At 38.4% G+C, this 24,738-nt stretch overlaps 1 protein-coding gene and 1 pseudogene across 2 annotated transcripts; both read right to left on the bottom strand.

Annotated features, from left to right (window-relative positions):
- Window positions 1–14,942: 14,942 nt before the first annotated feature.
- On the bottom strand, window positions 14,943–16,897 carry LOC124409295 (annotated as a pseudogene).
- Window positions 16,898–18,197: 1,300 nt separating this feature from the next.
- Window positions 18,198–23,409, bottom strand: LOC124404141 (eukaryotic translation initiation factor 3 subunit C). Of its 2 annotated transcripts, none has more exons than XM_046878042.1 (7): window positions 23,324–23,409; window positions 22,998–23,103; window positions 22,726–22,858; window positions 22,375–22,650; window positions 22,146–22,246; window positions 19,539–21,477; window positions 18,198–18,438 (listed from the first exon to the last, which is right to left on the bottom strand). In XM_046878042.1, the coding sequence occupies exons 2-7, from the start codon at window positions 23,088–23,090 to the stop codon at window positions 18,308–18,310; spliced, it is 2,673 nt and encodes an 890-aa protein (XP_046733998.1). In that variant the 5' UTR covers window positions 23,091–23,103; window positions 23,324–23,409; the 3' UTR covers window positions 18,198–18,307. The 2 variants fall into 2 exon arrangements, with proteins under 2 accessions (XP_046733998.1, XP_046734007.1); XM_046878051.1 differs by having other exon boundaries at window positions 22,998–23,109; window positions 23,330–23,378.
- Window positions 23,410–24,738: the final 1,329 nt, after the last annotated feature.

Genomic DNA, 24,738 nt, shown 5'->3' with positions numbered 1-24,738 from the left:
TACCGAGAAGGCAGGGGGGGGGGGGGGCAAGAAATCTTTACATGACCTTACCTCAGCGGGGAAGAGGGTGTAAAAGTAATTGTTACGTAATATTTTACTACGACTGAAAATTCGCGTGGAAGCGAACCCGTTTAGCCCGTACAACGATTGATAACAGAATGAACCGGATTTCACTCTGACTGATTTCCTTTAAAATTGTTTCAAATCGAGTCGTTCATTATGTTATGCAAAGTATTCCTCGTTCGAATTTTTTTGACTGATTTTTTTCCTTGTTTTAAGATTGTTTCAAATCTTACCTTTAATTATAATACGCATTTTCCGAAGACTAAACAATTTTAAAAAGAAACAGAAATCTTTGATGTATGTCAAATAATAACGTGTTTTAATGTAACTGAACCTTTTCCGCTTTTTAGGGAAACTCTAGGTAAAATGCTACCTAAGAAGGGGGCGGGAAGGTCCGAGAAATTTTATATGTCCTTACATGGTGGGGGGGAGGGGGAGGTCAAAAATGGCCAAAAACGCTGGTCTCCTCTGACATAATCACCTCCCTCGTGGTACATGTATCTGTAGGACGGGATTCGAGGCCCCCAGCCATTAGCAGCCTGTCCGTTGCAGAGCGTGTATCAAATAACGCAAGTAATACGGTTCGCTATATTATAAAATATTTATTAGTGAAATTTGATATATTAAAATAGTGTAATATGGAGAAAGCTGCTGCTCTAGAAAAAATACCAACACAATCAGGTTCGTCGCAAGAAAACATATCAGGCACAGAAGAAAGAGATGAGCAATCGAATGGGGAATTGACAAACGCCCACGAATATTCCGAATCGTTGTTCCGGAATTTGAATCTGCTCACGGATGCACCTCCAACCGTGATTTCCGCTGCTTCTGTTGCAATAAGAGAGGCGATATCCGAAGAAATTATTGCTTTGCTGGCCGAAGGAAAAATCATCGACGACAAGGAACTGATCGGCATTAATCAGTTAGACGAATCACAAGAATATTCAGCGGTAAGTGAAGTTTCTATACGTACGATTTGTTCATTTTGTGTGAATATGTTGAAGTATACAACAATATTTTTGTAATCCAAGAATGTAGCGGAAAATGGTGACGAATACATTCCTGAAGTGATAGCCTTATGGGACTTTGCGTAACCGAATATGAACGAGAAAAATTCATCGTCAAGCGGCGCCCTCTGCGTTTACCCCTGCACACGCAACTCAGGTCGGTACGCAGAGGCGACAAGAACTGATGTTGCCATCGCTCACCGCGCGTACCCAGATAATGCAGAGTCGAATATTATTATGCCTATGGAATGACGAACGAGAACGGACTGAAATTTTAATTTAACCCCGTATGGACGCCGCATGCTTTTCATCTATGCAAATTCATTTGAGCCAAATTCAGCAATGATAATCCAACTCCATCGGAACGATAAAAAATAATATTATCTAAGTAGATGCACAATAAACACACACCGGGTTTAAAAGGAATAGAGTTAGAAACCTTTTCTTGATGCAAATAATGGGAGAATGAGTCGATGAAGTTAATCAAAGGATAAAAATGTATAGTTGTTCCTATATGTATCTTATGTAATTTGTGTACATATGTTTATTACATAACCCATACCGTTGACTGAAGATATAGTCTTCAGTCAAGGCTAATAACTTCATTGCAAACGAAGATGCAGCTGACGTATGGAACTAATTTTTTAACTTACGCCAGATTTACATGGTTTTTTAAAAATTTGCAGCGGAAAACGCAGATCAATCTACACAAAAATACTACTTGTCAATATTTTTTCGAATAAGTGAAATTGATAAGTTATTATGGATACAAGTTAATGAAAATCATTCATTGACCAATTCGGTAGAAAATTGCTGGTTACATGCTGCAAGTCTGAGAGAAAGTAATTGCAGCATCAATCCAATTGCTGGAACATGCAATCCAAGTATGCACAGACAAAAGGTGATAATGATAAATAGTATTCAAATATATAAGGTTTTGCCGAAGTAGAGAACAGCAATTGAACGTAATTTAATGTTCGTCAATCCCTCTTTTCACTCATAAAACTTTTTTGAAACGTCATATAAATTAATTACAATTTTAAATTGGACATAAAAACTAAATACTGATATTACGTAGAGATGATTTTTCCGAATTATTTGTAATCGAATTCTTATCGATGATCGCCAATTATATATGGATGGTTTCAAGCTAAACAGTCTATCGCTCGAATGAATGCGTCAAAGGTCGATGCAAAAAGTTTAGTCACGTGCAGTCTTTGAAGTACGATATCTCTGTCAAAAACGGATACAGAAAATGTCGTAAGACCTTTCGGAAGCCTCAAGAGTCTTCTACTTCCAACAAATCATTGACCTTGTCTGACAAGGGGAATATACGGTCGACGGATTTTTGTAATTTTTTATACTTATAGTTCAGAAAGGTCTAGACGCAAATAACAAATCCCCAAAGCCACAGGGCTAGATGTCCAGAAGTTTTCGAGAAAATGAATTTTGAAAAATGTAGGAAAATTACGAGCCAGGGATATATACGCTGAAATTAAAACACATGAAAAGGAGACTCGCGTGACTCACCGGGTAGCGCACGAGTCTAGTATTCCGTAGATCGTTGAATAGAGTCCCACTGATGAACTTTTTTTTAACTGATTAACTCTTTAACGTCTATAACCACATCACTTACATGAGAATGTTTATAGTGAATGAACTTTTGTGTACAAAAATAAAAAATATGTAAGACAGCTGTTTATTTTATATTTTTCCTTAATTCTAACTAAATTACAGTACAAAAATAATCATTACATTATATGATGTGCATTCTTTTTTATTACATTATAGTTTTCCTTACAATCACGTAACCTTTAATCTTGCTCCAAAGTTTCACAAGAGTCCGAATGATATTCGTCGTAAAAGCAAGGAAAGCAAAACGTTTTACGGCACTTTGCACACTGTATGAAGGATGAATTTTTGCAACGACATTTTTTTTCAAACTCTCCATCTGGAAACAAACTTCATTCACGTCTCTAAAAATTTCCTTGTCGTCGATGATTAGACTGGCATGCCATGCGTACCGGATCATGTTGCCAAAGATTGGGGAGGACAACTGGTGAGTAATGTTCATCGATGCATGCACTGTGGCTAACTTTATTTTTTCAACTTTTGTTTCTTTTCTACTCGTATTTTATGTGCCTATGGCCGGTGAAACAGTGCACAGAGGAAATGGGAGAAATCATAACGACAGCCTCTCGGCGCTGTCATCCATATAACCTCTAAGATCGCGAGGGCACGAATAAACTCTTTCGCAAAGTGCATAAACCGTCATTTTAAGTATAAATGTTAAATTTTATCATATTTATATATTCGTCGAGTCTTAAATAGACGGCTTATGCACTTTGTGAAAGAGGTTATTCGTGCCCTCGCGATCTTAGAGGTTATATGGATGACAGCGCTGAGAGGCTGTCGTCCTGGTTTCTCCCATTTCTCCTGTGCAACTGTTTCACCGGCCATAGGCACATAAAATACGAGTAGAAAAGAAACAAAAGTTGAAAAAATAAATTTAGCCACAGTGCATGCATCGATGAACATTGTAAAACGTTTTGCTTTCCTTGCTTTTACGACGAATATCATTCGGGCTCTCGTGAAACTTTGGAGCAAGATTAAAGGTTACGTGATTGTAAGAAAAACTAGAATGTAATAAAAAAGAATGCACATCATATCATTTAATGATTATTTTTGTACTGTAAGTTAGTTAGAATTAAGGAAAAATATAAAATAAACAGCTTTTTTTGATCAAATTTTTGATTTTGGTACACAAAAGTTCATAGATTATAAACATTCTCATGTAAGTGATGTGGTCATAGGCGTTAAAAGAGTTAATCAGTTAAAAAAAAGTTCATCAGTGGGACTCTATCCAACGATCTATGGAATACTAGACTCGTGCGCTACCCGGTGAGTCACAAGTCTCCTTTTCATGTGTTTTAATTTCATCGTATATATCCCTCGCTCGTAATTTTCCTACATTTTTTCAAAATTAATTTTTTGATTTGTTATTTGCGTCTAGACCTTTCTGAACAATAAGTATAAAAATTACAAAAATCCGTCGACCGTATATTCCCCTTGTGAGATAAGATTCCGACGTTAGCATATCACCAGCTATAGGTTGGAAATTGTGGTTTTCAATTTTTTCATTTTATTTTGCAGACCGTTACACTAAGTACAATTCGTTTCGTCGCCACTCGTTGGAGTATACATGGAAACCCAAATAAGAATCAGAGGCTTGCTCTAGAAAATACTCGTTGTTGAAATAATATTCATAATGAAAGAGGTTCGGTCTTACGAACGAATGAAGCCATCAGACGAAGCTGAATATTTGAAAGAATAGAATAAAAATTAACACTATTTAGTTCATAGCGATTTTACTGAAAAACACTGCGCATGTGAAATACTTGTCTCCTTCGGAAGATATGTTCGTATTGAATAACGGAAGGGCGCTCGAGTGCAAATATCGCGAAAATCGATTCAAGAATAAGGTATTTGGCCTCCGTTCAAAAGAAATTGAATCGGGCTGGTATAATAAGCCAAATAACTTACTTTGTGCACACTCGGCCATTCTCCCCGATCTGATACACGCGCGCTCGAGATGCGCCTCACAGAAAAGGCGAAGAGAGGCGTACTTAGCACCCATCGCTGTGCCGCTTACCCCGTCACTCACAATCAGTCTGGCCGCCGCCGTGTAGAACTTTCGCCCAGCCGCTGCCCTCGAACCACTCACTATACTTGGGCCGGCAAACGCACCGGCTTGCAACTCGTTACCCACTGCCTGTACGTTTTTGACACAACTATATAATAAAACTTGACAGTGTCCGGTTATTCTTTAGTTTCAAACTAGAAATTACAGGTAACACCGTTCAATCTTAATTACGCAAATAAAACCAAAAATTTCAAAAAAAATTCCTACGTAAAGTTTTTGAATCAAAAAATTAAAAGTAATTGTAATAATACGAATTTGTTCATTGAAGAAGAAGAAAATTTAATTCTCAATTAAATTTTAGGTAAAGAGAAGAACTGATTTATTATTTAATGTTCCGCATAAAGAGAATGAAAATAAATTCCCATTAGAATTTTTTGAAATAAAGAGTGAGAAATAATTCTGAAAAATAGAAAAAATTCCTACTTCAATTTCTTGGAGTACAAAAAAATAATCACGTCAAATTTTTTGGATCAAGAAATAAAAAACATCTCAAAATTGAGACTTTGCTTCTACATTCAAGTAGGTACTGGCATACTTATCAACGTTAATCTGTACAATTTACAAATAAAAAAATTCATAATTCGATATGTGTTTTAGGGGTAGCGTTGACTGAGGATATGTCCTCAGTCAATGGGGGTAGTCAACCAGTTCCAACGAGCGGCTGTTGAACTCACGGGTTGAACTAGACCTTTTGAACTAGACAAACTCGTCACCTACGCGTAATTACACGTCTCTACTCTCTAATTCTCTACGCAGGGAATGAGCGGTAAAAAAAATAAGTAGTATCAACGGACAAAATTACTTTAAATTGACATCAAGCACTGTTGAGTTTGGAATTCTTATTCGTAGAAAGTTGATTCGGAAGATTGATAAATGTTGGAATCGATACCAACCAGAGTAATTAAAACTTAGAGAATAAAAGGAGTAGAACTCAATGAAGAAGAAGTTATAAATTGGATTGTCGGAGTATGGAATAAAAGCATATTTTTGACAGGTGGAATAGATCTACATACTCGTAGAGAACGTTGATGAAGATATATATCTTCAGTCAGGGATTTATACCCATTGCGTAAATGCATACATTGTATGTGACGATACCATGGTGTCAGCTGATGCGCCCGCCGGCACGACTTTACTGGGTGCAGGGGCTAATTACATAGTTTCAATTTCATTGCAAATTTCGGGCTATAGTTTTGCTTTCACCCGTTTCCGAAATCCTGTATTTGCACATCTAAACTCCTGAAAGTTGAGTCTTTCGAGATTTATCAAAATTTTAAATTGCATTAGTTTGAGTCGAGGTTTGAGTAATATCTAGGGTGCAGGTTTCTGATGTTTCTCCGATTATTCGGATAGCTCTGCGAACAAAAACACGTCTCCGACATATCGATGGTAATAGCCAGCGTTGATAATTTTTTTCAAAGATCAGCAAGGGATTATTGGACGTAGAAGACTCAAGGCTTTCGGAAGATTTTACAACCAATCATCAACTTTTTTCGACTCGTAAATCAAATTCCAAAGCCACGTGTGTGTACTTTTTGGGCTGACACGCTTTTCACTTAACAATAATAAAAACTTATCATGCGCACTTGTAAGTCTTAATATTCCAGAAAAAATATTTTCGTATGAGAAGAAAGATTATGGTCTGCGACAAAGTGATCTTTATGTCAAATTCTTGGGTTATCCTTTTGCTATACCGTTGACTGAGGATATATAGTCCTCAGTCAACGGCTATACTACTTTCGATTGCCGTTTTCGGTACTCTTTTTATTCTAGGCGCCTACAAACCTGGTATTTCCTTTTGAACAGTCTCTTCAACTTTTTCAACTCCACCTTTCGAACACGTAACGATTTAGTCAAATTTCACTTCTTGAAATTAAATAAATGTGCAACAGAGCAAAGTGTAAATATACTCTCTTCAACTTTCTTTGATGCGGAATAGCAGATTGCAACTATGAGTAATTTTTGGTTAGGGTAGTACGTATATAGCGGACAGGATAAAAATTGACTTTACGGATAATGTTGCATTGGGAATAGAATTTAATGATTTGAGAGCTATCGGATTACCCCCCTTGAAAATCAGTTAATGAAAAACAACCGTTGATTTTTCAGTAATGTTATTTATGTATTTCTGAACATTTCAAAATTGTCCCTCTGAGGAAAAGATTTTTTCGCGTCTCTTCTTGGTACTTTATGAACTAATAATAATCAATATTTAGCACCTCAACATTCGAGAAGAAAAAGATGGTTTGATAAGTACTTTAATACTATGCAGAAGGTAAAATAATTTTTTTTAGCTATTGCTCGTCTCATTTCCAAAAAGTTGTATTACTGAAAGACAGTGTTAAGATCTTACAAAAATTTTCAGTAAATACACAAGACTTTTGTTCTAGATTTCAGTTAATTTGCAACGAACCTCATCGTAGATCCATTTTCATTATTCATTTTCATATTTATTGAAGAACTTGCATAATTTTTCACAATTAAAACATAATGAGCGCTTCCAAATTATGGGAAAAAAATCATGAAATAGGTTCAGCCTTCGAGATATCTTCATAAAGATTCTGGCAAAGAGAGAGAGTCTTTCAGAATTTTTTGGATGTTTTCAAAACTTGAAACATTGAATTTGTTCAATTCACAATTTTAAAAGTGCACAACAAAGCCAAAAAACTCTTCGTAGGGACATTTTTGAAACGATTAGAATTGAAAATGAAGTAGTGTCAAATTTTTCCAAATTGTTTGTATCTCAAAGTTGACTTCCTAAAACAACTTTGAAAAAGTAAATTAAACATCTTAGAGATGCCACTGTCGCCTATAAAATATTTGATATATTCAGGTACATATAAACGATACTCGTTCGTGCAAGATTGACTTTTATTTCTCAGTTGTATAATTCCGGCGTACATATTTCTCGTACAGGACTTTCTCAACTTATCAATTTCACGATGACGACGGTATGTTACCAACGTTTTGCACGTAATAGTTGTTGATTATGAAGAACTTCTTTTACCGGCCTGGTCAGTTACTTGGTCGATAATACGTGAAACTGCTAATACCCCCAAACCCGCCCAGACCCGCCCAGACCCGCCCAGACCCGCCCAGACCCGCCGAACTGTTACGAAAAATAACCCAGGGTTATAAGTCTTTACCACGGTCTTACATACAGGTCTGGAGACTTGTCACAAAATCAAGTGGTGGGGGTGGACGCTTATGGAAGCACTGGAGTAGTTTGGAATCCCGTCACTACTCGTCTCTGCGATCTATCCGCCTACTGCGTATTCTCAAACCTAACCTCAAAATCCCCGTGTCGTGCCATCGTAATCGCGCCGGAGTTTAGATCGCAGCGATCACAGTGGGCAATACATGAACTACACGTCTGGCATCAATAAGCGACCTACCCCCTCCAATGGAGTTTCCAGACCTGTATGTAGGACCGTTGTCTTTACATATCCTCAGCGCTGACTGTTACGGAAAATAACCCAGGGTTATAAGTCTTTACATATCTTCAGCGTTGACTGAGGATGCTACCGCTATACCGACCCCCACGCTCTCTATTGGCCTTCTCTCACGACTAATGTACCAAAGAGTATAGGATAGAGTGGAAGGTACCCGTATCGCCCTATTACAGCGCCCCTAGCAGCTCTGAGGAAAAGTATAACGTGTATGTGTAGCGTCAGTGAACATGCGATTTAGTATTATTTGTTGGTGTGATGACGCGGTCGCCATATTCTTTGAGTAAGAATCAGTGGTAAGAATACATGGTAAGAATTGAGTAACAAACGAACTTTTTCCAAAGATGCCAATTTCTTGTGACATCAAATTATGTGACAATAACAAATATATAAAAAATCAAAGCATAAATAACGGGAAACAAGTGACGTTTTTCTCGTTACCAAATAAACAGCAACTGTAAGTAAATATGAATATATAACCTCACTTTCGCGGGAATGCTGTGGCTCCTCACGTATCTTCATATACTGTGAAAATAAATGTAATGATTTTCGTGTATGGTTGTTTTGGTAGAAGCTAATAAAAAATACAAGAGGTTTTTGAGTTGATATAATATTTTATGTAACCATTCTTTATGATACAGTATTATGTACAGATATATATTTTTATTAAGATTTGACATTACTGTTTACGTTTTTTAAATATAAGTACTTTTTTGGTGTTATATATTGAAGATTACCTATATAAATATATAATTTCGATACAATATGTTTGATGTGTTGCCATTTATTTCATTACTTTTGTCTTATACTAAATTCACATCACATTCATAGAAGAAATGTGTATGTACGATGCTTACGTTATGTTCTGTATCCATGCAAACATATTTATAGGCTGCCAGATATGGAGAAAAATATGAGATCGTTCTGTAATAACAGCGTTGACGGAAGAATTCATTGCAAAAAATTTACTATCAGAAGTTTTAAGAATTCTTCACTGTATTCCCCGGTTTAAAGGGAGCGTCAAAATCGTAGTGGGGGTACTTTACTTTTCCTCAGAGCTACCAGAGCGTACTGAAAATCGAGGTACGCTTTTATACATTGGCTCTTATGGGACCTTCCACTCTATCCTATACTCTTTGTAATGTACCTTTTGTCTTATGTGTAAAATATACCAAACGTGCTCACAACCACCTTTTTTAATAATCGATCCCCATCAGGTTATGGGCCCAGATATGGAAAAAAATACTCGGTTATTAGAAAAGGATTATCGACACTAAATCAGGGCGGTGCATATTTTTCGGATTGTTAATCAACCGAATAAATCAAACGAGGTTAAAAGAACTTAACCTAGAAACATTTTACCGGCACGTTCATTGATCGCGAACCATTTCTAAAAATGGGCTCAAACTCAAACAGTTTGCCACAAATTGAAAAATTGAAGGGCACGAGTGATTATAATGACTGGAAATTTGCTATGCAGTCATATTTGGAGCACGAAGACTTGTGGGATTGCGTGACAGGGGTCGAAACGGCAGTTGCTAACGTCAGAAACATGGCAAGAGCAAAGGCAAAATTGGTGCTAGCCATAGACCCAATAAATTATCCCCACGTGAGAGACGCGACTACACCGAAAGAAGTTTGACAAAAACTCAAGACAGTTTTTGAAGACTCGGGACTCACACGAAAAGTCGGACTGCTGAGGACATTAATAACTACGCAGTTACAAAATTGTTCTTCAACAGAGGAGTACGTCAACAGGATCTTCATAACGGCACAAAAGTTGGATGGTCTAGGATTCAAAGTTGGAGCTGAGTGGATAGGCGCATTGTTGCTGGCTGGTTTGCCCGAGGAGTATATTATGGGGTTGGAGAGCTCCGGCACACCGATCACAGGCGAGGCTATCAAAACAAAATTATTACAAGATGTGCGCATTGAATGTAACCAGTCAGATTCAGCATTCTACGTCAAAAAGTTCCATAAAAACACACAAAAACCTAGTCAAACCCAGAGACAGCTTCCGCGATGCTACAATTGCAATAAAATTGGACATTTGTCAAAGTACTGTAGAGCACCAAGAAAAAACGGAGCTGTGCAAAAGAATTTGAACAAAAATAGCCAAGGTAATTACAAAGCCTTCATGGCAGAATACTCATCCGAAAGGACCGACGACGGAGCCTGGTATCTGGATTCCGGAGCGACTGACCATATGTCGCAGAACAAATCCTATTTCGATAATTTTAAGCAAATTACACCAAAGAAAGTAAAAGTCGCAAACAAAGGTTTTTTAATGGCTACAGGAACTGGAAATGTCAAAATAAACCTGTCAACAAACAACAATTTGGAGACTGTGATAGCGCAGGATGTTCTCTACGTAGATGGACTCGCAGCAAACTTGTTAAAATAGTTAGCTATAACACTAACATTAATTAGCCATAACGCTGCTCACTATTATCGAGGGCCAATCGAGCTGCTCTACTATCACGTTGTGAGTACTCCATGTTCTTCTTCACGCGCAAATAAAACGTGGCTTATACCAAAAGAAACCGACTCAACTCAATCCACCTTTTACTCAATCAATCAAAAACTCATCAGGTTATGGGCCCAGTCTATGCGGTGCATGCTGGATTGATCGAATAAAGTATCGCGAAAAATCAAGCCACCGAGTCTGGGAAAAACGTGATAGCAGCGAGTAAAAAAATTTGTTTCCGTAGCGTCGGTTTTTCTTTTTTTCCTTCATCAAGCACGCGTAAAATGAATTTGGCAAGAATCGGCGAGAATATGACGACAATCCATCGGTTCAACGGAGAAAACTACCAGCTCTGGAAATTTCACGTTGAAGCTGTATTGCGGAGTCATCTTCTCAACATAGTCAACGGAGTTGACGGAAGACCAGTACAAGATGCAAGCGACTGGGTCAAACGAGATGGAAAGGCCATGGCAATCTTGATTTCTACACTGGAGCCAGAACAAGCCCAGCTGGTGATAACCAGCAAAACTGCAAAAGATATTTGGGATGCTCTAATATCTGTACATGGTAAGCGAAGTGAGGTTAGTGCAATGACCTTATACGAAGAATATTTTGCTTTGCAAATGAAGGAGACAGACACAGTCGCCGCACATGTGTCCCATGTCATGAAGCTCGCAGCTGAAATCGAAGATCAAGGTGAAGCTCTATAGTATTGCAACACTGTTATATCACGTCACAGCTGTTATCAATACATACGACGGACCAGACACCCGAAGGTACGCGACGATAAACACAGCGCAACGACGAGACCAGACAGGGCAAAAACACCCAAAACACCACGCACACAGACAGACAACCGAAAGAGGGACGAACGCCACACAGACGACAGAAGCGACAGCATCGCAGCGTGAGCAAGTGACGTCCAGCAGGTATAAAAGGAGGAGCGCGGAAGGACTCAGGCAGCAGAATACCGGCGCACGCCGTCTGAGTCACGATATTGAAGGGGTGTCACTCGCCTAGAGGGCACTACCTAATTCAGACTCATTTAGCGAAAGAATTAGAGAAAAGATAGCAGGTTAGGAGATAACCATAAAATTTGAGCAGGAAAAGTGATTTAGGAGCTGAACCGATAAATTCAAGCGTTACTATTTTATTGTTTTCTTTTGTTTGCTTTATATATATATTTTTGATTTAGATGTTAAGTTTTTTGTATTATTGGATTGATTGCATTTGATAAAAATTTAGAAAATCAATTAATGTTTGCAGACTCGTATTCGTTTCCTTGACAGCCACTTTCCTGAGCAATAAATTTGACAGACAGCCACCGCTATCCCTGGTCTGTACGTCACAGCTGATACGGGTCATTCACCCAAAACATAAACCAAAGGCAGACAGCTCTTGTACAACACGAGTCTGTAATTAGAAGGGTACACTGGAAATCCCGTGTTACCGAACAGGTGTCAACGATCTAGCTGCGTGTCTCCAAACGGTCGCATTGGCTTGAACAAGCTGTTGTCGACAAAACGGGAGCACTTCAGTGAAATCCTTGTACACGAGAAATGCGGCTTACCCCAAGGTATCACCCAAGTCCGGAAAGTTAACAAATTGGTTTTAAGGGCGAGTACCATTAAGCCTAAAGTTTTCCCAATACAAAGAGGAGGTCCAAAAATTTATTATTAAAACTTAGAATTCAAACTCACTTCACTCGGAAGAACCCAGACGGTGCACTTTTCTACAGGCTAAAGGCCCAGAAAAGGCGTACACGTTACAACACATATGTCTCTTTGTAACGGAGGATCTCCATCTTCAGCACCGAACACCACTGCCACTTCATTGCATGTTGGTATGTTGAAACGATTTTTATCAACTGTGTCATCTCTCTTTAACCACATTCGAACTTCACGGGCTGGACAACCGATTGCATTGGACAACAATATTTCGTTTTTTTCCACCTCATACATCATATTAAACGCTTTCGCATATGGATTGACCCTGCGTATAACGTCATCTAATACGCTCAATACCTCTGGTAAGCAGCCGCTATTGCCGGGATGTTGCATACGTACTCTAGTAGCAATCTCGTTATCAACAATATATAATTGTCCATACTTACGGGATTCGTTGACATCTGGATGAAGCGCATATGTATTATGATAGGTTTGTCCACATATACGGAATACAAATGGACCTCGAGCTTTGAAGGCATCTATTTTTGCACCCAAACTTGCGAATGCCAATGAATTGTTATAACTTCCAAAACTTTTCCTAAAACTTCTACTATATGCATCATTACCGTTGATCAATGCTTGAATCTCTTTCGGATAGGAGCTATCTTCCAGAATACGAAGTTTACCTTTGTGACAGCAAGTACTATACTTCTTATCACCGGGCAGTTCTGAAATGAAGTGTTTAGCATGATAAAACTGACACGAATGATTCATTTTTCCCAAATAATGTAATTCCACTTCACTTTCTATAAAATCTAAACTTTCCAATAACCCCTTCCTATTGAAATGACGGAAGGATTAGTTCTCCTTTTTTAATCGCAGGTAACACCAAACCTTCTTTCCCATCACATTTTTTTTCCTTGAACTTTTCCGCCGAATAGACTCCCTAATTTCCATTTTATACGTTGCAGCAGCCTTAAGTCTGTTGACCCGTTGTTCCTGAGATTCCTTTGCACGGCTTTTTTTCATTCTATCTGCATCCTTTTTACTTACCACGGATTCCTTTGTGTTTTCCACATTTTTGTTGGTTTCCCTTCTTTGCTTCTGACGTATTGCGTCGGCCTTGAGTCTGTTGGCCCGTTGTTCCTCCGATACTTTTGCACGACTGCCTTTTTTTCTATCTGCATATTTGCGGCGTAATTTAGCCGCTCGTATGTCATGTACCTTTCCTAGAGCTGATGTGATTTTCGTGGCATTTGGATCTGTACGTTTAATATCAACTCCAGTTTTGGTATTCAGGGGTCGATTCGGATGTTTCTGCTCCCTATTGTACGTAACAAAGTTTTTTTCGGACAAACCTTTTTGTGCGATCGATTCACTTACTTGAATATTCACCTTATCGACTCCTTTCATACCCTTACCTTCATTATGTTTTCTACAAACACCTGTGGAAAACGTTTCGCTCGGCGTATCACTATGCGAGGTTACTTGTATAAATGGAAAGTGTATTAAATGATTCGAATTAAACATACTGAATAAATGTGGTCTCATCCGTATTCCGTGATATATCATATTGTACCTCACACGGATTCAAACCAAAAACCATCGAAGTTGTAAAGCTATGGAAAACACCCCGCAATCCCAGTAGTTACTTTGTTGCTGTACTTTTTCAAACACAACACGTATATTGTTATAAGGTAGCAATTTGCTCGAAACATCTTATGATCATCGTGCAATACTCTTTTGTTAGCGCTATCATATACATGTAATACTTCAGTATCGTAGTAGACACAAATCCAATGTCCCAAATGTCTCGGACCATAGAACAATATTTGTATGTATGCTTCATCCTCTGAAACACTTTGAATTGATCCTGGTATTTGTACCAATAAAGTACTCTGCATGCTATAAGATGTGTGTTGCTCCAATAGATCGCTAAATTTGTTCATATGCGTATCCAACAACATACCTGATTGTCCAGTTTTCTGCAAGACCGCCAAATCATCCGGGGATAATTCCACATACCTGCGCCGATTCATGGTAATATTACTTTATACCCTCTTCTCCACTTAGTTTTACAATCACTCACAAATCAGCCACAAAATTGTCCAATTATACTTTGGACGCAGATGTAACTGGTTTTATCACGCATCACTTGTAAACTCGTGAGACTGAATTTATTATGGACGTACATAACAACACGCTCTGGTATTCGCGCCTGAACTGACGAACGCGTACAATGAACGGATCGCGATATCAATACAAGGCGTTCATATGCTTACACTCATTGAATTCAATCAATGTAGAGGTCATTCGAGTCTTTATCTACGACGGATACCCAAACAAACGTTTCCTACTCACTATTACACGATAATACACATAAGATATACCGTAAATACCTCCATATGTGAAACAGCTGTGCGCCCAACACACTGAGGCAGGCAACCAGAATTACTATCGAGTCCACGTACCTCATTTGCGAATTCCATACGCAATTTCTATTAAGAACTCACAATCAAGGATGCGCTTCCCCTGATTGTCAAAATTCACTAAGTAGTCGACCTGGAGCTCAGAAATTACAAAATGTTAATCCTGAAGGTCCAACGTCACCAGATAGATGACCTGGGGCGCAGGAAATACGGTACGCTACTTCTGAAAATCGTAATTTACCAGATAAAGGTCCTGGAGCGCCAGAACCACAAAGCGCTAGTTCTGAAAATCGTAATTTACCAGCTAAAGAACCTGGAGCGCAGGAACTACGGAACGCTGGTACTGGAAGTGGGTATTCTCCAGGTAATGGACCTGGAGCGCCAGAACCCCGGAGCGCTGGTCCTGGAGGTCAGAATTCACCAGGTACAGGACCTGGAGCGCAGGAACTACGAAGCGCTGATCCTGCAAGTCGAAGTTCACCAGGTCAATGACCCGGAGCAGAGGAACTACGGGGCGCTTGTCCCGGAGGTCAAGTTTCACCAGGTAGTGGATGTGGGGTGCAGAAACTACGGAGCGCTTGTTCTGGACGTCGAAATTCACCAGGTAGTAGACCTGGAGCACAGGAACTACGGTGCGCTGGTCCTAGAAGTCGGAATTACCAGGTCAAGTACCTGGAGCGGAGCGCGATTTTCATACGTCCTCTCGACTGCGCGGTCGTTTCCGGACTGAGCATTTCGGTTCGCTAAATTTTGTCCCCGCCAATTACTATAGCTCGACGATGACGTAAATAGAAAAAAAAATCTCGTGACGTCACTTTCTGAACATCCAAACATCCAAAATTTGGTTTCGAACTTTAATACTATATAAGATATAAGATAAGATATAAGATGTTACAAACTTATCGCTGTGAAAAAAGGAGGACACACCCGTGGCAAATGGTACACTATTAACAGTCAAATATACGAACTATTCCTGGAACCACGGCTAAATTTCGAACAGTATTTATTCAGGTGACAACACGGACTTTAACAGCAGTGGGCAATGAATGCTGCGTTTCCTTTTCTATCGTATTCCTTTTAATTCAACGCCAGCTTGAGTTGGGTTAAGCAATTCAAAAATCACTATAAAATCAGACAGCGCAAGATCACCAAATTCATCAGCTCCAAAGAGTTCGCTACAATGGAAGAAGTTATTGGCAGTCGCTGAAAACTTCCAGAAGAAAACAAAAAGGCTCATCTTTAATTTCGACCTTGATCATGTTATCAATACTGACGAAACCGGCTGTCAGTACCAACCCACATACAATAGATCGCTTGCGGAACAAGGGTCGAAAACTGTTCTTGTAAGAAAGATATGAACAAAATAAGCCATTCCTACACGGCATAGCATACATTAACTGCACCGGCAAGACATTTCCTTTCGTTTTTTTTTTTTTTGGTACATGCAGGAACTGTCTGAGGTCCGATTGTAAAAAAATGTCGACGACCTTACGGATAACTTCGAAAACGTTTGGCAAATTTACCAAATTAATCGGTGAAGAATTTTAGAAATCTTTCGTTCTGCCGTACGTTAACCAAGACAAAATTTCTATTCATAATCGATTCGTGGGGAGGGCAGATATGTCAGACACACTATGATAATATCTTTGTAAACGACAAACGCGAATGCACGTGTACTGTTGAAGTAATTCCATCGAAAGTTACTCCACTCTGCTAACCACGCACAGATTGCAGACAACGCACGATTGTGCGATGTCTGTTTTTACCACCACCTCAAAATTTTCATCAAAAAACTGCAGGATGCGCCTGAATAGTTGAAGGCAAATTGGGAAATCGCGTCGAGAGAGGATTCCATTAAAATCCATTCTTTGCTATTGCATCAATTGATAGACATTGTGGTCGAGTCAATTCTTTGTAAGCCAACGGACATCGCTTATAATCGTCAAACGTAACGGTGTTCAAGGTTGAACTTTTGACACCCTTGGCGTGGTTGCTCTCTTTCATACCATTGACGTGTTTTTTCTCATCCTCATCAATCGTGGTGAATGTGTATTGTTTTCGTCCTTCGTCAGACCCAGACGTTTCTTGTTTTCGAGCGGAATACCGACACATTGTCGGGACGATAGTCAGAAGTGTTAAACATTGTCTCAATAACACGTTTGATGGTATCATAGATGTTAGATACTTCAATTTTTAAATAAGACTGTCGGTATTGGTGTACAACAATTTGGGCTCATTGACTGAAGATATATATCTTATATTGATGAAGATATTTATGAAGATAAACCGTAGGTATATCTTATAATTATGAAGATATTTATGAAGACTCTCCGTAAACTAGACCGTCAAGAGTAAACTAGATACTCTCAAATATGAGGCCAAATACTATATCAAAGGTGCTAAAATTCTCCGATTTTCCCGTATTTGAGTAGTCCCTGAACTTTTTTGCCACCGAACTTTTTGACCGCTCTCTACGATCAACGGTGCCTTAAATTATGTGCCAGAGGGGGGGAGACGTGAAAATAGAACATTATTTTTAAAAGCAAATTTTACCAAATTTAATACCTAATTCAGAACCTCTAACTATGCGTCGCAAATTTGGTAAAATTTACTTTTAGAAATATTGTTCTATTTTCATATCCCCCCCCTCCCCCTCCTCTGCCACTTAATTTAATAAGAAATACATTTCTCACGACGAAACAATGAAGTAAACATTACTGTTTATCCCAACGACAATCCTACTAATCGTAAAACGTGCAACGTAACTTTTTACTCACGACCAGACGTCTCAGTTTTACGATATAACCACGTACTACATGACTAGCTTGAAAAAAAAATTGCTTTAATAAATCTAAAAAGCTTTACGATTTATCCATATGTATACATGAAGAATATAATATGTGAAATTATTTCTAATTTGAACTTTTATGAACAAATATTGTTGTTAGTCGATGTTAAGTTTGTGATTGTACAGAAAAAAATATGCATTGAGAGTATAAGGTAAGGGAGAAATAGATGAATGAAAATATTTGACGGTGATCTGTATTATGTGAGCACTGAGCAGCCTCTTAATATCAAAATATTGAAATACTTTCAAATGATATAACGTGTCAAGTCTAGGTCCAAACTTTGTCAAAGGTGCTTCTCAGATTAATGGCTTCAGTCACATAAAACTATTGTAGAGCAAAGCTATTAAGATCACGTAAGTATAGAATTTATAGATAATCTAATAACTTGAAATTATTCACAAATACTCGGTAGGTACTTTTAACGTACCATGAGAATTATGAATATGTGAATACACATCAAAAAACAATAATTTTTCTGCGCCCGAATCCAAAGAAAATGCGCATTCGAAAATAGGTGCGATATATTCAAATTCAGATTGAAATTAAGCCAAGATTTTTTAACATCATAATGATTTTATACCACATCAGAAACTAAGAATATACAGCGAAGTTCCAACCGAGGCAATTATTGTATGCATGTTAAATATGTGGTTCTGTATAGTGGGGTAATAATTTAATAATTGCGATTGTCATCACGATTGCGATCACGATCACGCCTTTGGCGACCCCAATCTTGACCTTGGCGATTGTAATTCTGACGATCACGGAAGTTCCCTTGGTTGCCGCCTCTTGAGAAGAAGTTTCCTGTAACATGAATCAAGCACATTAAGAATGAATTCGCCGGAGCATCTTAATCACTAATACAATTTAGTATGATGTAGAATTTTTCGCATAAACTGTAATGACGTGACCGATTCTTTTTTCATACATGAAATTTTGAACATAAATAGTACTTTCATGACGAATAATTTGTGGACCTAGAAACTTTTAATCTTATTTGATTTCCGAGTTAAATAATGATGCTTGGGTGATAGATTGAACAGACTTTGTATCTGTGAAAAATTTTGGCATTATTATTGGTATAATACTGGGTATAAGAAACTACACAACGATCAGATGATTTCAGCTTTCCGACATGTTAGCATAAAAGGCAGCGGCACATCATTACGCTGCATGAGTCCTAAATCTTGGGACATACAGTCAGGTCAAAAAGCTTAAAAAAAGAGCAAAAATCCGCAGCAATATTATTTACGCCAATGATGACAAACGCGAATGAAACAATATTCCGATTATGTCACAGTGAATCCGAGCAAATTCGAACAACACCAGCTAAAATGTCAACAATTTGAGAAAATATTTTCTAATTAGAATGTTCAAAATGATCAACCTGATGTATTCTTACTGATGTAACGGACTCATCTACACTGCACAAAGTTCAAGAAACTTTACATTATGGTATAATTACAAACTGCAACTGTAATTATTGACAAACATCTATTTCAGCATACTTATACAAATCTATTTTCATCCACTCTGGTAGTAACCATTTGTAAAATATTTTTAGTCGATATCTGGGGATCTCTCTGGTGCACAAAACTTTAGAATCAGATCAAAAACAAACGAGATTATGCATTTTGTATGTTCTAATTATAAAATCCTTTCTCAAACTATTTATAGCTTAGCTCGTGTTAGTGAGATTGGTTCAGATTCATTTCACTTATATAGCAGAGTAGTTGTTTCATTCGTGTTTACCAACATTGATACAAATAACATTGCTGGAAATTTTTTAAACAGTCTTTTCCCATTTTCCGACTCATCATTTCTTTTTACCGCAAACATGTGTAATACAACGAATAAAATTTTTTATTGATAGACATAAATGATCTAAATTATGGAGACATTACCTTGTTTCAATTCGAATATCCTGTCATTAGAATCAACGAAATTGTTGACTTTGTCGGTGAGCTGCAAAGCCAGGGATTGCAAACGGCTGGGTTCACTACGATGCATTACAACGGTCTCTGTCGGGTCGTCAAGTGATGCCATCAATTCTTCATTAATTATCATCTTACTGATAATCGAGTGAACTACGGGGCGTTTCAGCTGGAACATCTCTGCCAGTGTGGGCATTGAAATCGAGTCATAAACATGCGAGTAAGTGAACAAATAAGTTCGCAAAGCTTCCTCCTGTATCAGCCTTGTCAACATGGCCCGAACCTTATCGGTTTGATAGAAGAGATCCCAAACCTTGGCATTCATTTTCTCATTAATGATAAAATTGTTACAGGCGGCCCAGTTGCCGTTCCGCATTGCTTTTGCAGCAGCAACAACATGTTCCCTCATCGATTCTGGTGGACCAACCAAAGACTGTCTTTCACTAGATCGCAATTGCTGGTAGAACGTTTTGGAGATCATTCTTCGCCTGGCGTCAAATTCGTGCGCAGCCATGTAAGGAATTTCAATAAGCATAGCAGACACAAGGTAAACGCATTCCAGCAATTCGAGATTGATATGCATGTGGAATGGCATTTGACGCTGCTTCTCAATCTTTTCCTGTTCTTTGCTTCGTTCGTGTTGCCGCTGCGGCAATAAGCCTTGAGCGAGGAGCTCTTTAACTTTACCGGTCATCATCAAATCAACCAAACAATTATGAGCATCTTTGATGTTTGCATGTCTAAACGCACAGAGCCCAAGATGAGCCATCGTTCTGTTGTACAATATTTGCGTAGCTGGATCTGAATGCTGAATAGTCTCCTGCAAATGGGACATCAGTATCAGATCTCGAGCTTGGAACCAATTGTCGTGAAGCGCATGATGGTAAATGTGCGAGAGAATAGCTCTGGTCCGAAGACGATCTGTACCATCTTTTGCGTAGACAAATTTGCAAAGTTTTTCCATAACTTGGACCGACGTTACGACATCAGAGGCAATTTCTCCATCTTTCTGCTTCAGAACAGTTGGATCAAACTTGTAGTAAAGATGTTCAATCTTGCGCAGGTAAATCCGGCACAATTCTGACACTACGCTCTGCCTTTCAAGGTACTCCTGCACCTTGTCTATAATCGTAGCTACGCGTTTTTCGTCCTTTAGTCTCTCGACGTACTCGTTGCTGTGTGGATCACACTCTTTAAGGAGCTTGGTGAACTCCTCATCCAATCTCTCAACCAGAGTCAGCACACAACCGTGCAGTTTGTATGGCGGTGTTTCGTATTCCTCGGAGTCTTCGGAGACTGTTTCTGCGATTACCATATCGGGAGTGCTCAGAAGCATGTCTAACATCTCTGATATACGCTCAAGGAGTTTCGACCAGTATTCGGGTTTCATCGCGTCGGAAACTTTTGGGTTATAATCAAATATTGAAGAGATTATGGAGAACTTTATCTTGACGGTGACGGCTGGTCCAAGATTATGAGTTTCAGCAATGGACTGCAGCTCATGAAGTAGTTCAATCTGCTCTCGTCTGTCTGTTCGCTTTTTACCACGTGCAGCTATCACCTCAGTTAGTTTCTTCAAAACAGCCTGTACATTTATCTCAGCATCCTTGGCAAACATTTTAGGTTTTTCCGATGGTATCGCCACTCCTCCTTTAACAGTCTCCCATTCACCTTCGCCATCGTCCTCATCACGTCTCTTCTTTCTTTCTTTATCTTTACGCTCTTTGCGCTGTTCTTTCTTCTTTGCCTTATCTTCGTCGTCATCTTTGTCTGTTGTTTTCTTTATAAACCTCTCGCGAATATTTGTGTACTGGCCATCATCATCGCTAGATGTGCTGTCGCTATCAGAATCGCTTCCCCAGTCTTCATCACTGTCGCTGGCTTCCTCACCGTCGATCGCTGGACCTTTCTACAAATAGGAAATTGATGTGAAGACAGAATAAAAGATATTGAGGTGGTCATGTGGTTTGAATACTGACACTTTTTATGAATTTTATTAAAAGATTGTCGTAGGTTGCGTATTAATCAAATTTTTATGTTCACAAACTGTGAAGGTCTCTTTCAAAATTCCAGAATACAAAATACTGGAATTTTAAATAAAAGCTTGAATATTGCTGTTTTATTTCAAATCGCTTCCAAATTACCTAATAGAAATCTAGTAGACTATTTTGATTTCACAATATAGTAACTCATTTTAATCAGAAGGTGATGAATAATACTGGTACGATGTAAAACTAAATATTTAATGGTGCCAGCATGATATAAAAAATATTTCAGTGACTTTACAGACAATACTTTTCTAAATGAAATTATCAATTGTAGAATGAAATCAAACGAATCTACCAGATTTTTTACTATTTCAAAGCAATTCAGAATGGAGTATGGATATCTATGCTTCCGTTCATAATTTACGTATATTCTATTTTTGTATTTTTGAAGAGACCTTCGCAGCTAAAAATATAATGATTTCATAAATATTCAATTAGAACAACTATTTTATAGTATAATTATTGAAAAGTATCGATTTTTGGCCAACCAACAGTCTTAATTGATACGATGACGTGACAAAGATCAAACCTTGAATTTTGAAACATCAGGAGCACTTGCTTCTGCTGAATTAGCTTTCTTGAACGCATTGGCACGATCTTCTTCTCCATCCGACTCCTCAGCCTCTTCAGCTATGTAATCATGTTAAATATTTAATAATATGTGACATTAACTTCAATTAGTCCAGGTAACTAAATTTTATCTTTATCTTCCACTGCATTGACACTGCAATTTTCAAAACTGATAATCAAAACTGCACCTTTTTCTTCCTCGTCTTCGTCTTCTTGATCAGGATTCTCTTTAAACTTAGTAATATCCTCCTCAAAGTCTTTGATATATTTTCGTATCTTCTGGCGTAGAGAGGTGAGTGATTTGGAATTATTTTTAGACATATTCTTACGATCTTCCCAAACATCAGTAATAAAATTCTCCAGTTCGACCAAACATCGTAAGTAAAAATGTGGTGTCTGACCATTTTCCTCCTTAGCAATAACCGGCAGTGCTTTTGCATAAGCTCGTGTCAACTGTTCGAAACCTGGAACCCACAACACCAAGGTTAATTTGATCAATACAATCACGAACTACAAGATCACATAATACTAATACTTACTTGTAAGCATGCTGCTCATATCCTTAATTTTTTTGTAATTCCTAATCAGTTTAATCAGGTTTGTGATTTCCTCATACCGCTTCTCTTTCGTCGAGCGCACAACACGCTTCGTTTCTTCCTCATCATCACTGAACTGTAAAGAAATTTTATTCGTTCATAAAGGTAAGATGCGTGATGACGAAAGCCAGGCACTCAGTCTGTTTATGTCGTACAGCAGTGGTGACTTCAACGCAGTTTAAGGTTAGATTAACGCAGGCGTGAAAATTACTCACCGTATAAACTGCCCCTGTGGGCCTCTGGATCTGTTCCTCCTCAGACGAGCTGTCAGACTCGGAGTCCGATCCGGTGGCAAAAAATCGGCTCATGATTACACTGAATCTGTGAAATCAAACGGTACAAACGTGTGATTGCTGATGTGCAATTGTGCACGGTTTACAATGAGTTGTCAAACACATGGCACAGTAGAATAGACCAGTTTGGCTTGTTTTCAAGTCCTAACTACAATCGGGGGCTGTATTATTGAGGAGAAATTTAACCAGCCTACGTGGAAAGTGTTTTCTTTATTCCACAAGCCGTGATAACTCGTTAATCGATTTACCTGTGATCTCCTACCAAGAAATCCCCTTACACGTACCCGTTCAATGCGAAAAGGCGGATCGAAACGAAATAGGCCTGGCGTCGACAATTATAACCTGAAAAGAAGCAAATACACATAGACGCGGATGCGTACGTAAATATTGGATCATATCAAATTTTGAGACAGCCTGCACTACCTAGCGGGTTTTGTTTATAAGCTGTTACAATGGCGATTTTTACGCGATCTTTGACCTAACAACACATTAGCCTTAGAGCATATACATAAGACATGAGTATAAACAACGCTCGTTGACTGAGGATATATAAAGACTTATAACCCTGGGTTATTTTTCGTAACAGTTCAGCGGCGTTGACTGAGGATAACGCTTCGCGTGTCGAAAACTCTTATTTTGTTTTTTCTGATTTATCCGAAAACTACGCTGAAGGTATTCACAAAAATGATAGAAGAATTGGGAACAATTAAGAAGCAATTACTCGGTGCAAGAATTTTTCGAAAATTCCATGGTTTTTAGAATCCGCTAATCACCAGAAATCCAGACCAATTCGGAAGCAATTTTTTGGTATAAAATTCTTTAAGAAATGTGAAGGTCGCAGGACAACTCCGATGTCAGCTCCCAGAGTGCTGTCAACAATCTTTTATCTTTTTTACGCTGCCGAATTCGTGACTAGGTCTCCCTCTGTCCTAGGGAATTTTTAGCGCTAATAACTAATTTCGGAACGCACCCTTATAGACAACTTGTATGTATGTACAGTAATGTTCATCGATGCATGCACTGTGGCTAACTTTATTTTTTCAGTTTTTGTTTCTTTTCTACTCGTATTTTATGTGCCTATGGCCGGTGAAACAGTTGCACAGGAGAAATGGGAGAAACTACGACGACAGCCTCTCAGTGCTGTCATCCATGTAACCTCTGAGATCGCGAGGGCACGAATAACCTCTTTCACAAAGTGCATAAGCCGTCAATTTAAGACTCGACGAATGTATAAATATGATAAAATTGAATATTTATACTTAAAATGACGGGTTATGCACTTTGTGAAAGAGGTTATTCGTGCCCTCGCGATCTCAGAGGTTACATGGATGACAGCGCTGAGAGGCTGTCGTCGTGGTTTCTCCCATTTCTCCTGTGCAACTGTTTCACCGGCCATAGGCACATAAAATACGAGTACAAAAGAAACAAAAACTGAAAAAATAAAGTTAGCCACAGTGCATGCATCGATGAACATTACTGTACATACATACAATGTCAGTATAACGTATACAAGGTAACTCCAAATTATATTGAAATATATATAACATATTGTATATGATACACGATAATAGTTATATACGTAATTACCATACATAATATATACTATAATGAAAGCGACATACACTCTTCAAAATGTCGTACAAAATCTTAATTAAGTGCGTAT

Source organism: Diprion similis, chromosome 1 (assembly GCF_021155765.1).
Source record: "Diprion similis isolate iyDipSimi1 chromosome 1, iyDipSimi1.1, whole genome shotgun sequence".
NCBI lineage: Eukaryota > Metazoa > Arthropoda > Insecta > Hymenoptera > Diprionidae > Diprion > Diprion similis.
Note: the sequence above shows the minus strand (reverse complement) of the source record. Positions and strands in the feature narration are given on the sequence as shown.

What these genes read in the sequence shown, in the direction of transcription:
- LOC124404141 (XM_046878042.1), bottom strand. Translation starts at nt 23,090, where the DNA reads ATGAGCCGATTTTTTGCCACCGGATCGGACTCCGAGTCTGACAGCTCG. An exon ending in CGAAGACGAGGAAGAAAAAG is followed by an intron (nt 22,247 to 22,374) that starts GTGCAGTTTTGA and finishes ATGATTACATAG; the next exon opens with CTGAAGAGGCTGAGGAGTCG. An exon ending in GATATTCGAATTGAAACAAG is followed by an intron (nt 18,439 to 19,538) that starts GTAATGTCTCCA and finishes TTCATGTTACAG; the next exon opens with GAAACTTCTTCTCAAGAGGC.